The 15,843-nt window shown below is 39.7% G+C and overlaps 1 protein-coding gene across 1 annotated transcript in view; it reads left to right on the plus strand.

The window, feature by feature from the left end:
* Positions 1–15,843, plus strand: part of ADAMTS19 (ADAM metallopeptidase with thrombospondin type 1 motif 19) — a 141,592-nt gene that overhangs the window by 30,975 nt on the left and 94,774 nt on the right. The window contains exons 4-6 of the mRNA XM_032676746.1: positions 4,056–4,228; positions 5,131–5,214; positions 7,355–7,512. Of these exons, the coding sequence (XP_032532637.1) occupies positions 4,056–4,228; positions 5,131–5,214; positions 7,355–7,512 (415 nt within the window). The remainder of the gene's footprint in view (positions 1–4,055; positions 4,229–5,130; positions 5,215–7,354; positions 7,513–15,843) is intronic.

The raw sequence follows: 15,843 nt of genomic DNA on the forward strand, positions 1-15,843 counted from the left end.
TCTTTTAGTAAATGTGTATACTTATCAGTGTTTTACATTGTCACCAATTGTATAGAAATCAGTAAGCCTTTCTAACATGTAGTGGGATGGACTAAATCACTCACATACATAATCTTTTACAAATGACTACAGAAAAAGATGGACAGCCTTTTTTAGCACGCATAAGTCATACTTGTTACATTGAAAAAATATATCTACATTATATTTACATTAAATCTTCTTTACAGAATCACAGAATATGCTGAGTTCGAAGGGACCCATAAGGATCATCATATCCAACCCTTAGCCCTGCACAGAACCATCCCCAAGAGTCACACCATGTGCCTGAGAGTATCATCCAAATGCTTCTTGAACTCTGTCAGGCTTGGTGCTGTGCCCACTGCCCTGGGGAGCCTGTTCAGTGCCCAACCACCCTCTGGGGGAAGAACCTTTTTCTAATATCCAGCCTAAATGTCCCCTGACACAGTTTCAGGCCATTCCCTTGGGTCCTGTCACTGGTCACCACAAAGCAGAGATCAGTGCCTGCCCCTCCTCTTCCCCTCACAAGGAAGTTGTAACAGCAATGAACTCTGCCCTCAGTCTCCTCTTCTTCAGCTGAACACACCAAGTGCCCTCAGCCGCTCCTCACACAGCTTCCCCTCAAGGCCTTTCACCAATTTTGTTGCCTCCTTTGGACTCTCTAACAGCTTCATATCTTTCTTACATTGTAGTGCCCCAAACTGCACACAATATTCAAGGTGAGGCTGCCCCAGGTCAGAACAGAGTGGGACAATCCCCTCCCTCAACCAGCTGGTGATGCTTTGCCTGATGCCCCCAGGACAGGGTTGGCCCTCCTGGCTGCCAGGGCACTGCTGGCTCAGATTCAACTTGCCATCAACCAGGACCCCCAGGGCCCTTTCCATGGCACTGCTTTCCAGCATCTCATTCCACAGACTGTAGATACATCTGGGGTTGCCCCATCCCAGGTACAGAATCCAGCACCTCCCCTTGTTGAACATCCTATGTTTGTTCAACAACTGGGTGATTGCCCAGTTCTCTCATTTGTCTTGATCTCTCTGCAGGGCCTCCCTGCTTTTGAGGGAGTCAACAGCTCCTCCCAGTTTTGTATCATCTGCAAGCTTGTTCAGTATCCCTTCCAGTCTTGTGTTGAAGTCATTTATGAAGACGCTGAAGAGCACCTAAGATGGAGCCCTGTGGAATCCCACTAGTGACAGGCCTCCAGTCTGATGTCACCCCATTCACTATTACCCTCTGTGCCTGATCCTTGAGCCTGTTGCTCACCCAGCACATGGTGTGTTTATCCAGCTGTGAGCTGGACATTTGGTCCAGAAGGATCCTGTGAGAGACAGTATCGAAAGCTTTACTGGAACCCAAAAAGATCACATCAACTGGCTTCCCTTGGTCTGCTGGGTGGGTTACCTTGTCATAAAAGGAAATTGGGTTTGATAAGCAGGACTTTCCTCTCACAAAGCCATGCTGGCTGTGACTGATGACTGCATTGTCTTTCTGGTGTTTTTCAATACTTCCCACAATAATCTTTTCCATGACTTTACCAGGCACTGAAGTAAGACTGCCTCTAATTTCCAGGGTCCTCCTTCTTACCCTTCTTGAAAACCGGGACAATGTTCACCAGCTTCCAGTCAGCTGAGACCTCTCTGGACTCCCAAGAGCACTCAAAAATCATTGAGAGAGGTTTTGTGATGACATCAGCCAGCTCTTTGAGGATTCTGGGATGAATCTCATCAGGCCCCATAGGTTTGTAGGGATCCAGCTGGAGCAGCAGATCCTCACAATTTCAGGGTTGACTGGGAGTTGATCATTCTGGCAGTAAATGGTCCTCCAGCTCAGGACACTGAGACCCCTTGGTCTATCATCCGTGTTGAAGACAGAGGCAAAGAAAGCATTAAACACCTCTACCTTGTCTCTGTCACTGTTTGTGAGGTGACCATCCTCATCCTGTAATGGGTTGATGATATTTCTATACTACCTTTTACCATTAATGTATTGTAAAAAACTCTTTTTATTGTCCCCCACATTTCTGGCAGCTTCAACCCCACGTGAGCTTTGGCTGCATGGATTTTCTCCCTACAGCAGCAAGGAGCATCTCTGAATTCTTCCCATGTCACTTGATCTTGCTTCCACTGGCTATACAACTTCCTTTTTTTGCCTTAATTCCAAGAGAAAATCCCTGCTCAGCCAAGCCAGCCTTTTGCCTCAGCTGCTTGACTTCCAACGTTTGGGAATTGTCTGCTCCTGTGCCCTTAGGAGGTGATGTTTGAAAAGTGACCAGCACTGATGGACCCCAGCATCTGCAAAAACATTTTCCCAGGGGACCTTACTTACAGATTCTCTGAGCAGCTTGAAGTCTGCTCTCCCCATGTCCAGAGTTGAGGTTTTGCTGGCACTTTTGTTCCTGTCAGTGGAGATTTTAAATTTGATCACTTTGTGCTCGCTGTGGCCAAAGAGGCCACCAATCTCCACTTGGCTCACAAGATCCACTCTTTGGACAAGCAGCAGATCAAGGAGGGCATCTTTCCAAGTTGGCTCCCTTAGGACCTGTTCCATAAAGTAGTCATGCAGATTTTCTTAGAAATCTTCTGGCCCAGGTTGAACCAGCTGTGTGATGCTCCCAGTCAATTTCTGGCAAGTTGAAGTCCCCTGCAAGTACAACTTCCAGTTGACTTGGAAGTGTCCCTTAGTTCCTCAAAAAAAATTTGTTGCACCATCACAGACCCATCTTCCACTGTTATCTTATATTTTGAGTTTAATTTGTGAGTTTATTGGCTTTTAAGGCATATTTTTAGCACTTTCCTGAAGAGTGACTTATTTTTTTGGAGAGTAGTGTTATAAAAAGAACCATAGGAACTTTCCTGTTAAATATGAGATTGATTAATTGCAAAATATTTCCTCAAAATTTCTGAATATTTGATTGTTTCTAGAACATGTGTTTATAATTGTCATCTCAGGCATCACTTTTTTTGGAAACATAGAGCCCAATATTCCATTACAGATGGTGAAAAAAGCTTGATTTCAATTACTTCAATGAGATCAGTCTCATAAGTTCTACTTCCTCTCAACAGAATCTAACAAACTTTGGCTATTACAAGGGGTTCCATTCCGTATTTTGTTTTAAATTATTTTGAATTGTATTAAAATTTAAATTTGTATTAAATTATTTAAAATGTTTTTGCTAACTTCTGTATGTATATCTGACCACCACCTGGCCTGAACTGTTTCAGTGTAGCTAGTTTTTCTTTTTTCACATGTATCGTAGTAGTAATAGGGATTTTGTGGTGTTTTTGGAGAGGAAACTTAAAATTAACACCAGCAGTAACCTCTACCTTACCATAAATGTAACATGGTTTTGATTTGTAGCTTTCTGTAGATTTAGAGGTCTGTTTCCAGGGTTTGGTTTTGTTGTTTTACTTCAGCTGCTTATGGTGACAGCAGTACTGACTTTGAAGTCATGCCAGTAGGACTTCACTTTTCTGTTTCTAACAAACCTGTGTCCTACATATCGTTCTCTGTCATTCATTTGAAATATTCTTTCATCTTTGCAAATCACCAATTGTCCCATGTATTTTCCTAATGCTGAATTTGTGGCAAATCTACATTTGTCATCTTGGCTGCTAAAATGTAATTACATCAAGATGTTTTCTCTGTGATTTGTGAAGATGGACGGACACCAATTCTGCAATGTCAGTGGGACTGTTTTTCTTTCAGACCTAGCATGAGTTTAGTTTTCTCCAACAAACTAAACTAGGAGACATACATATTCTCCTATTAATATGTTAGGTAAAAAGAATGCAAAGAATGTTTCTGACTTTATTTGAACAGATGGATAAATTCTTGTTTTCTTGGTGTGAACTAATATTTATATGTAGTACAGACCTTTAGTATGAGCCTTAGCATTGGCTGTGGCAAGTAAGTATATATTCAAGTTCATTTCTATAACATCCCACAGAGTTATAACATAATCGAGGGTAACAAATCCTCAAAAGTACTGTAGGGGTAGTTTGAAGGATGAGTTTCTCAAGCAATGTTTTGTTTTACAGACAAAAGAAAATCCAAGAATCAAAAAGTATCAGAAAATGGAAGAGGAAAGCGATACTCTTACAAGTTACCTCAGGAGTACAATATAGAAACTGTTGTGGTGGCAGATCCAGCTATGGTTTCGTATCATGGAACAGATGCTGCCAGAAGATTTATTCTAACCATCTTAAACATGGTAGGAAATTTAAAATGAATTTTGATGTTTTGCCAACAATGCACGCACCGGGGGCTGATTTCATTGTTCCTTCTGACGATTCTGACTGAGCACCTGTAAGGGACAATCAGCACATGACCATCATCAGACTGTCAGGACTTAGTCCATAAGTTTTGCAGCACAAAACCATGGTGGTGCAGACTTGTCTGTGCTGTCTGATCATACATCTTCAGGGAAGCCTGAAAGTGAGAGAACAAGATTACTTTTTGGTTGGAAGTCCAAGGTGTTGTTGGAAGGGTTGTGGTGTTGGATGGTTTCTGGTGATCTGTGCTTATTATGAAGACATGATGTTGTAGAAAAGGATTCTGTGGTCATTAGTGGCCTAAAAAAATGAAAGAGGAATGGACTTGGACAGTTACATTCCCTCACAGCTCTATCTGGAGCTCTAGTGCACTCATCTGGTGCTTAAAGCATGGAAAAAATAGCATCTGTAATGTACAAGGTGAGATTGTCCTAAAGAAGGAGCATAAGCTGAATGATAGGGAAAGTCAGAGAGTTAGAGTTAGAGGTTGGCTCAGGCCACTTGGGCCCTGATTGTGGATTTAACTGAACAGAAATTTTCATGTGAACAGTATTAAATGCACGTGTAAATATTTGGAGAAACAGATTACAGTTTGTAAAGTGGTCATGGTCACTGAGGGGGAAAGGTCTTTTTTTGTGCTCCTGGAATGCATACTGGCTAAGCTCTCTTTTTTCTTTCAGAAAACCAACACGGTATATTAACTTCATGTTGTGTTCAATTTTTGGAATATTAAAGCAGTCACAGTGGAATATGAGAATGTTTTGAGGTTCTACTATTTTTAGTATACAGTGTGTTGTGTGCAATACAAGCACATATTTTTATTTGCTGTTTTTTATCTTAGGTTTTTAACCTTTTCCAGCACAAGAGTCTTGGACTACAAGTAAATCTTCGAGTGACTAAGCTTGTCCTCCTTCATGAGACTCCAGTAAGTATTTATTACCTTTGTCTTAGCCTGTTGAGGGTAATGCTACTTAGCTTGTTGCTCCAAAGGCTTGCAATATCCACCAGCTTTAGTGGCTAGCAAATTTCCTCAGTTAGCTTTTGTGCATTACTTAGTGATTTTCACTGATGGGCAGCCCCAGTGAAGATTAGGTTTCTCCTAATTGAGATTAGCTCGGTTGGTTGGAGCATGGTGCTGATAACACCAAGGTCATGGGTTTGATCTCTGTACAAACCATTCACTTGCGAGTCAGGCTCAGTGATTCTGTGACTCTGTAATTTATGTGCTGCTTTATGCTGATGACGCCGCCCTTGTTGCCCACACAGAAGCAGCTCTGCAGCGTTTAACATCCTGCTTTGCAGATGCTGCTGAGCTCTTTGGGCTGGAAGTCAGCTTAAAGAAGACAGAAGTTCTCTATGAACCTGCACCTCAGGAAGTCCCCCATCATCCCCACATCACCACTGGCCAATCAGAGCTCAAATCAGTCCAACAGTTTAATTACCTGGGCAGCCTCATCTCCTGGGATGGTGAGATTGATGGGGAGATAGACAACAGGTTAGCAAAGGCATATAGTGCTTTTGGAAAACTCCACTAAAGAGTATGGCGTAATAAACACCTGAAGAAAAGTACCAAGATCAGTGTTTACAGAGCCATAGTGCTGTCTACTCTCTCATATGGATCTGAATCATGGGTCATCTACCGCCACCACCTGCGACTCCTCGAACGCTTCCATCAGCGCTGCCTCCGTACAATCCTAAACATCCACTGGTCAGATTATGTGACCAATACATCTGTTCTAGAACAGGCAGCAGTCACAAGCATTGAGGCCATGTTGCTGAGAACACAGCTGTGCTGGGCAGGGCATGTCTCCAGGATGAAGGACCAACCACCGCCTCCCTAAGATCCTGCTCTATGGTGAACTTGCCACCAGCTGCAGCAAGAGAGGAGCCCCAAAGAGAAGACACAAGGACTCCCTGAAACAACATCTCAGCCTTGGCCATATTGATCAACATAACTGGTCTACTCTGGGCTCCAGTCAGGAGGTCTGGAGACACACCATCTATAACGCTGCTGATGCCTTTGGGAACGCAGCAGGATCACCCTTGAGGAGAAAAGGCAACGCAGAAAGAATCGTATCCTGCAGAATTTACCACCTAAGGAGTCTTTCTGCTGTGCCTTTTGCAACCGGTCATGCCTGTCTCGTATTGGCCTTTTTAGCCACCAACATGCTTGCAACAAACGTGGGTAGAGCCCTTCCCAAATCTTCATTCACGAAGCCCAGCCATGATGATGATATATTGAGACTGTTTTTGCAGTTAAAAGTCAATCAAAGTTTCCTTGTGGAAATCAGGTGGATCTTAACAAAGTCTGCCTCTGCTCTGCCTTTTGTGCCCTTGTATGGTTCAATACAAAAGTCATCCCCCTTAAACCAAGTGGGCAGTAGAAGGAGTACCGACGTTCTTCGTTAGCTAATCCCTAGACAAACAAAAAGTGACAAGATAAAGCACTTCTTTTACCCTTTTCAGACATCATCGCAAATATTGTTCTTTTTTCTGAAGAAAGACAAGTCAGTGGATACCCTGACTGAAATTTTCCATTAACCTGTGGGTTTTATATCTTATTTCAGGACAATGTCAACTTGATTGCTTGTTTGGTTTCTTTTCTACAAAATCTTATGCAAATCCTTTCATACTTTACTTAGTTCATAAGAAAAAGAGATTCCCTTATTTATGGTTCTAATTTTAAAATATTGTATTTTTCCATTGAAGAAGTAAGTATTTCTTTCTTCAGTTCCTCTCAGCAGTTGAAGAAATCTCATTTAGTGATCAAATTCTGGATCTTCACACCTTTATTCTTTTGTTCACTGTGGATAATGAAAGATCAGAAAATAAATAAGATAAGAGTTCATGTGAAGAGACTCATGTACACTTCTCAGTGCACTGTCTCCATTTGTATCTTTGATATGAGAAAAAGGTGGTCTCTGATCCTGAAGTTTGAGTTGTTTCACTTTGAATATATTATGCCATAAAAGGCAGAATATTTTTACTAACTCAGTCAAAGAAGCATCTGAATTCTATTTAGAGAATCATAATTTTAATAACATTAATTTTTTTTTAATTTCCAGGCAGATATGTATATTGGACATCATGGGGAAAAAATGCTGGAAAGCTTTTGTAAATGGCAACATGAAGAATTTGGCAAGAAGAATGATATACACTTAGAAATGTCAACAAGCTGGGGAGAAGACATGTCTTCAATTGATGCAGCCATACTGATCACAAGGTAAAATAATAAAAGATGAGCATTAAAAATAGGCAACAGCCTAATATGAACATAGTTCAAAGGACTTGATAGATGACTAACCCAGGAAGTGTGCAACTTGAGGCGTCTTTCCTGAACTCAAAGGTGGTGGTAAAGTGATAGTTCAGAACAGTAGTTCAGGCAGTAGTTACCAGATGGTAAACATCTGAAATGATGAATGGGTTACTCTCTTATTTCTTCTTTGTCTATAGGGCTGAGGCCTTAGACATATAGGTAAGGTTGGATGCTTTCCTCCATGAGCCTTCATTTAAAAGAGGCAGCACATGCAGACCTGTAGACACTTTCATTCAAAACACAAACCCATATTTAAACCACTCAGGGCTGGATCAGCATTAGGCACATTACTGAGTTATGCTTCCCTCTTATGGATCTAGAGCTAATGTGTTTCACTGTGTGCACCTCGTGTACACCGTTAGTATGTACTCTGCAGCCACAGGGCTATGATTCCAGATCTGCAGTTCCTTGTAACTCTGAAGTGTCAGGTATTTCACACACTGAGTAGGAAATGGGCCCCCGGCTCAGCTCTGTCTTTCCAAGCAGACACTGGTATGGTTTTGGCTGTAAGTGGTGCACAGGGGGGTGCATCTGGATGTTCAGAAAACATACAGACACAATCAAAAGGAAAGGACAGAATGATGGTTCAGCCAGACTAGGGTGGGACTTAGTACAATTTTGAGGTGGACCTTGGACTGGATAATCTTCAGTGTTCCTTTCCAAAGAAAATTCCTGTGATTGGCTGTATCATAATATCATTGTTCAGTTCCATGCTGGGTGGTGACGTGGTATCCTAAAATCATGTGTAATATTTACCCTTATGTATAGTCTTACACCACTTATTCAGGGCACTTTCACTAGGAACTATATGCTTTTTTTTTTTTTTTAACTAGTTACATTCTGAGTACTCCAGTATCTAGAGTGTATTTCAGTTTTCTGAGGTAGAAAAACACTGCCCTAAATTTTCCTAGTTTTAAGAGCCAATCACACACTGGAAGCCAAAATTAAGAAGTCTGAATTGTCTGTGATGACAGCCTTGTTGCTACTTTTGCTGTTAAGTCCCTTATCTTTTCTTAGAAAAACCCCTGTGCCATCCTCCTCTATTTAATGTGTATATCTGTTCTGTGGATTGTTGAGGCTTTGAGGGGGAGGATTAGTTTTTGTTACACATTTATACATTGACTAAGCAGCAATCCTTTCCACCAGCTCCTCTCCACTGCAGTGGAAGACATGAGAAAAAATGTTCTCTGCAACAAATTTTCATTAGCTCATCAATGATTTTCATCAGCTCATACTTGTAAGGACAGACTAAAAATAATTTTTTCCGATTAAGATCCAAAATTGATTTTAGTAGTAGTGACTGTGTTGATGGGAGAAAAGTCTAGATGGAGAAGGAAAGAAGTGAGGAGTAGAAAGGAGTAAACTTCAGCCAAGGCATAAAGGATGGCTGACTATCATGTGGCATTGAGTTAATAAGCATGGCTAAGGGGGGATGCATGTTCTTACATCTAGTTGTACTTTTTGACTGTCCAAGGATAATGAGCAACTGCAACCTGCTTGTTTGCTGGAAATGTAAGGTTGTTGAGTGACCTGTTGCCTATACCTGGGCTCTGTTATTTGAGGCAGCTGAGGCAGCCAGCAGTATCTGCAATAGCTGCAGCAGTTTGAGGGAGTATTGAATGTTTCAAGCCTGTATCTGCCACAAGAGTGAGCCTAGGGCTGCATTCTTCAGCTTGTGAGGTGTATACTTGTAAGGTACTATAAAATAAAGCATGTAAAAACTTTTCCCTCTCATTTTTTCATCTCCACCTTAATCAGCCTCCATGGGAAGAGACAGAGGCGTTCTGAACAGATGCAAGCAAGGCATTAGTTAAGTAGTCAAGAGGCAGCGGTCTGGAGATATCTTCAGCAGTTGGTGGATTTGGCCACACAGCTTTCTGAATTTAATGCAGCATTCCGGGAGTCTTGCTGGATTATAAATTTACTATGAGCTGTCAATGTGCCTTTGTGGCCAGGAGGGCCAGTGATAGGGGTGCATTGGGATGAGTGTGGCCAGTAGGTTGAGGGAGGTGATCCTCCCCCTCTGCTTGGCTCTAGTGAGGTCACATCTGCAGTCCTGTGTCCTGTTCTGGGCTTTTCAGTACAAGAAAAACACAGAGGTACTGGAGAGGGTCCAGCAGAGGGCCACAAAGCTGATTTGGGGTCTGGAGCATCTCTCTTGTGAGGAGAGATTGCGGGAGATGGGCCTATTTAGTCCTAAAGAAGACTGAGAGGGGATCTTATTAGTGCATATCAATATCTCAAAGGCAGTTGTAAAGAGGACAGTGCCAGACTCTTTTCAGCAGTGTCCTGCAACAGGATGAGAAGCAATGATCATAAATTAAAATGCAGGAAGTTTCACCTCAATATGAGGAAGAATTTCTTTATATTGAGGGTGGGAGAGCACTGGAACAGGTTGCCCAGGGAGGTCATGTAGTCCCCCTCTCTGGAGACATTCAAAAACCCTCCTGGGCACATTCCTGTTAACCTGCTCTAGGACACCATGACTGCTGAGGGGTTGGACTAGATGAGCCTCAGAGGTCCCTTCCAGCCCCAACAATTCTGTGATTCTGAATGGTAAAAAACCTTTGCAAAACGCTAGTTGTATGTTAAGATGTGCTTTTCTGAAGTGCTTTGTAAATAATGATATTCTGATTTCACAGAATCATAGAATGATTTGGTTGGAAGGGACCTTAAAGATTGTCTAGTTCCAAACCCCTGCTATGGGCAAGGACACTTCGCACTAGAGAAGATTTCTCAAAGCCCCATCCAACCTGCCCTTGGAAACTTTCAAGAATGGGGCATTTACATCTTCTCTGGCAACCTGTTGCAGTGTCTCATAACTACAGTAAAGAATTTCTTCCCTATATCTAATATAAACCTAGTTTTTTTCTGTTTAAAGCCATCCTTCCTTGTCCTGTCACTACATGCCCTTGCAAAAAATCCCTCTCCAGCCTTCTTGTAGGCCCCCTTCAGGTACTGTAAGGCTTCAGTAAGGTCGGCCCAGAGCCTTCCCTTCTGCAGACTCATCAACCCCAGCTCAGCCTGTCTCCGGTGGAGAAGTGCTCCAGCCCTCAGGTCACCTTCATGGCCCTCCTCTGGACTTGCTCCGGCATCATCTACAATTTTTTTACCTGTAAGTTTAAATACAATTTTTTTTTTAATTAAATCTCTGATTAGTGTTGAGGAAATTGAAGTAGGGAGCAGGGAAGTGATTGGTTAGATGTCAGACAGTAAGTCAGTGCTGGAGCCAGAAATTAAAGATCTGTTCTTCTGACATTTTTATTTTTTCAGTGGTATTATTCTCTAGCCTGTACTGCCTCCCACCTTAGAGCTGCTTTAGCTGCTAATAAATCATACTGGTGTGGTTTGCTGACTGTGGGAATGTTTTGCTAATCCAGGCTCCCTCTGCACATCATCAGGTTTATGATATAGCTAACCCCATGTGTGGCTCTACTTGTGTGTTTTGTTAATTCTGAATCTCATTCTGTTTTGCAAACACAGAACAAACTCCTTTGTCACAACTTCCAAAGAGCTTTGGACAGCAGATCTGCTTTATTGAGAGAAATAATTTTGTTTAGGCAGATGAACACAGACTGTGTTTTTTGAGTTAAAATGCAAAGTTTCGGTTATCCAGCACATTCTGTGGCAGACTTCCTAAAACTTACCACACCTCCTCATTTGTCTTGCATAATAATAGAACAGCAAGAGTGCATTTTAAAACCTTTCCTGTGCTTTCACATGCCTGTTGTGTGTAGTAACCAAAAGAGTTAGAAATTAAGTATTGAGTGTTCTGCAGAGCTGATTTTTAATGCCTAAATACAAAGACAATAATTCGGACATTATAGAGACTGTTGTTGAACAGTCAACGAGCTGTCATAGCCTTTTCATGAAAAAGGTACTTTTCAAAACTTATTTTTGCATCTGTCTTGTAAAAACGAAAGCAAGACCAGCTTCTCCCCACAGCCTTCTCTGCTGCCCAGATAGTCTGTAATGATACATGTGAATCTGCTACCAAGTTGTTAATTTCACTTTATTTTGGTTTTAATTCAGCCTTTGAGTTTTTGTTTAGTTTCCCTTTAAATTGGCTTATTTCAGTGAAGTAATGTATAAAATGTACAAATGTATAAAATATAGTGCCATAAAGTAAAGGGAAGGCAGAAAGAGTTTGTAGTGTATTTAGAAAAGATCCCTGTGGAAGTTAGATATAAAGAGAATGTGATAAAGACAGAAATAATTTTAAGGACTTTCTTTATAAAACAACCTGTTTTATCAGATAAGTTTTACTGTATCCACAGTTATAAATTAGCATTGTTACTTTAGAAATAGACATTATCAGGAACTACTTTTCTCTGAGGACAGGACACAGTATGTTGCATCAACATCCTCCTTGCCTTTTAAGTTACAGTGTGAATGCCCAAAGACAAGCCCCAGTTTTGATGGGCACTGAGAAGACATTGCCAGTTGCTGATAGGTTGCTTGACCTGAATGAGGTAACTGAAAGTAAGGCAGGAAAAGGCTCATCCCCCTTTGTTCTTTGATGATACTGAAGTTCTTATGTTACCTCTATTGCAAACAAGGTAATGAAAGCTTTGGAGTGTATAAAAAAAATGTGTATACAAGAGGGAGGCAAAATCTATCTTCACTTGAAAATTTTGCATCATTTTGCTTTTCCAGTGCATTAATCAGTCTTTTGTGTCACAGTGGTTTTTAGAAAAACAAGTATGTATAAAAAGAATAATATATATAAAAAACCCCCAAATTCTTTATTCTCTTTCTCAGAACTGATATTTTCACGTGTGCTTGTGACAGAAAGTAGATCTCTGATTTTCTCAATATTCTTCAGATAGACAGTGATATTCCATGTTCATCATGTTGGCTGTGTACATCAGCCATTTATTCATACTGACCTTCAGCATCTGAAATCTCTGTACTCTGGATGACACATAACTGAAACAGTGCTGTGGGACACTGTCACTATAAGAAAGTGTCCCATTCTATAAAAGTACACAGTGGCATAAACAGCACCTGGATTTGATAGATACTGTTTAATTTCTAATAATTCCCACTCTCCAGAACTGTCCCCAATGCTTGGTCAAGTATTTTTTAAGCATTGCTATTACCTTCCAATACATACAAGAAAAAGTACAGTTCTTTTTCTCTCTTCTCTTTTTACTACCTTTCTGAACCAAAAATACCTCCTCAAGAAAGTCAGAGGAAGAAGACTGTGAATGATCCCTGCATGATTAAAACTGACATCACAGGGTCACCCCAAAAGGCTGCAGTGTTTGGCAGTTTCAATCTGCTGATATGTATTGGGATAGAGATTTTGGTTATTAAGCTGCTATTGCTGTTCTTAAACTCCTAATGAATTTCAGCTCTGGAAAAGTGGGTTCTTGCAAATAAGAATGGTGAGAGATGAGATTATTCTTAATTTTGTCTTCATGAGTGTAATTTCCATGCTGCCAAATCTCTTGATGTTTTTGTACACTGTTCACTGGTTTCTTTTTTTTTTTTTGACACCACCAGCAAACACCAAGGAAGTTCATGAGAATCTTGCATGGCCTTACTATTAATTATTTTGTAATAGGGTTGTAAATGCAGAAAGAAGCAGGGAAATGTTAAAAAAGTTTGTTTTAGAATATAAAGATTTTTAGAATAAAAAGATATTTTTTTTTTTAGAAAAGCCTCTATCTCCTGTATTTATCACTTGAATTTTAAGACATGTATTTTATCTTGTGTGTTTTAAAAATCACACTACTTTCAAGTCATCACATTCTGTTTTGTTTTTTTCTTCTCTATGTTCAAGGTATTTGAGTCTGTGAAGTGGTAATGCTTGTAGTAATACATCTGGGGAAAAACTTCATGAACCTGCTTGTTTCTGTCAGCTTATTCTTTTAAACTTTGGTAATTAGGCTACATATGTTCCATTCACTAGTACAGATCTGTTCCGTAGGATTACAGGGGCCTAAAGTGAATTTAATATCTCTGATTATCTAGTGCAAGACCCTTACATAAAATTTAGACAGTTACTTTTACATTTTAAATTGTCTGGTGAATAAGAAAGCTAGACAGTCTTGCAACAAAGATTTAAAAGAAATTAATATTAAATGTGTTCTGCAGCAGATTATTGGCAGGGTTATTTACTTTCAGAATGGACAGTTGGTCTCATTTCTAATTTTTGTTGCTTCAGTTTTCATCCATGGGTCTCTTTGTACCCTTTGCTACTGTTCAAAAGCTCCTCTCTATGGAAATACTTGTAGGCTGTGCTCAAGTCACAACTCTTCTTTCTTTTACAGTAATTTACAGAGATTACTCTATGTAATTATTATCTCAGCTCTTTCCAGACCTTTTCCTCTTTACAAAGTTATTTTTTCAAGCATAAGCACCAAAACTGGACACAGTATTGTGGGAACAGTTGTAGTGGTGCTGTTCCTATATTTTCCTCAATCTTCATCCAAGGATGCTGTGCCCTTTTACTGCCTATTTTCAAATTCTCTTTTTTGTGTGTGTGTGTTTTGTTTGTTTGTTTGGATTTTTGTTTGGTTTTTTATTAATGTTGTCACATTGTTGTTGTGTCTTGTCAAGTCTGAGGGTCCATTTTTGGCTACATTAAAAGAAAATTTACTCAGATGAGTCATCTTTAAAATTTGCTTTGTCTCAATTCTATCAGACCTAATTTAATTTTTAAACTTCACCAGTAATGTTCTTTTATTTTCTTCTACTTCATTGTTTAATGCTAATACTGAGTCTAGATTCTTTTGGACTCCACTCAAAAATGCCTTCCCTGGCTTCCTAACTATTCCATATCTATTTTGATATGTTAATTGCACCTTCAGTTCAGTTATTCACTTGCTATATTTATGAATTGTTGTTTTTCACTTTGACTGAAACATGAACTTTAGAAGGCCTATTTGTATTATCCTTTTTAATCTCAGTTCAACTTTACAGAGCCTGAGTGATTTGTTAGCTATTTTAAATATTTAAATATAGTATTTCCTTTTTTTGCTATAATACACTGACCAATTCATACTGGTGCATTTACCCTCAAAATAATAAACAGTTTCTGAAATAGCATTTCTGCTAGTAACATTGTCCATTTATTTAAATTCTCAACTAAATATTAAATATGTAATTTTTCTTGTAGTTCATTAACAACAAAATAGTTTTAAATTTAATTATTTTCATTAAATGTGCATCTATTAGTACATATGTGCTTACTTTATACGTGAGAATAATTTCAGAAATTCCTGTTATGTGAAGAGACAAGAACTTCTTCAGTGTTGTCATTATTCACTTAGCACAGTGCAAATGAAGGCATTTGTAATTCGAGGATAATGTCACTTGCCACAAGGGCGACTAATTGCAACCATTCTTTATAAAAGCTTGTTTCTTGGGCAATAAGCCCCAAATGTGCCTTTAAATGTTGTAAGTCCCAGCATTGATAATAGCAAGAGTTAGACTGCAGTTTCAAGCCTATGCTACGTTTCTCAAAATTACAAACATTAAAGAAATTGTGAAATTAAGAGTAGAATGAAGCCAGAAGGAAGATTTGGTAGATGGGTGAAATCCATTTGGTGTCCTCTTCTGTTTCTTCTTTTCTCCAATCTAGCATATGGAAAGAAATTATATACCAGCTTGGACAAGACCTTTTGACTATTTTGACTTGCTTAAAACAAGTGTTAAATTTATCTAAAATGACAAGGTGCTGCAAATTATTCATGAAGAAAAGACTGGATTTTTCTTTAGTCTTCTGTTGTTCTTGATGTCTTTTGTTGTACATCCCACCTACACATCAGGATTTATTTTAACAACGAGAATGTACAGCGATACCTTATATTTAGAAATTAGTTAGCCTTTGTTTGCTGTGAAGGTCTTTCATAGTGCTATATGTAGTCAATTGAAATGTACTAACTAAATATAATTTTCTGAAACAATGGATTAGTGGTTACTAATCCTTGCTTAGAATTCTCTTCTAGAGTTTGTCAGCTCATTCAAGTGCAGAATTCAGTCTCAAGTCTCATGAAGGCTCCTCTTTTCCCTTGGTCAAATAAGGATCTGTTTTCAGTGTGTGTGTAGGGTCACCTCTTAGAATAATGAACGTGGTGTGCTGTGTACTGGATAGAGGAGGACCTCAATGTGCTTTAACCAGTTTCTTGCTTTCAATGACAGACTCAGTTACTAACTTGTGCCACAAAAAGCTTCTATATGCACTAATGGTAATGCCAATATTTTCGTCCTGTTTTACTAAGAGGAAGG

This window comes from Chiroxiphia lanceolata, chromosome Z (assembly GCF_009829145.1).
Source record: "Chiroxiphia lanceolata isolate bChiLan1 chromosome Z, bChiLan1.pri, whole genome shotgun sequence".
Classification (NCBI taxonomy): Eukaryota; Metazoa; Chordata; class Aves; order Passeriformes; family Pipridae; genus Chiroxiphia; species Chiroxiphia lanceolata.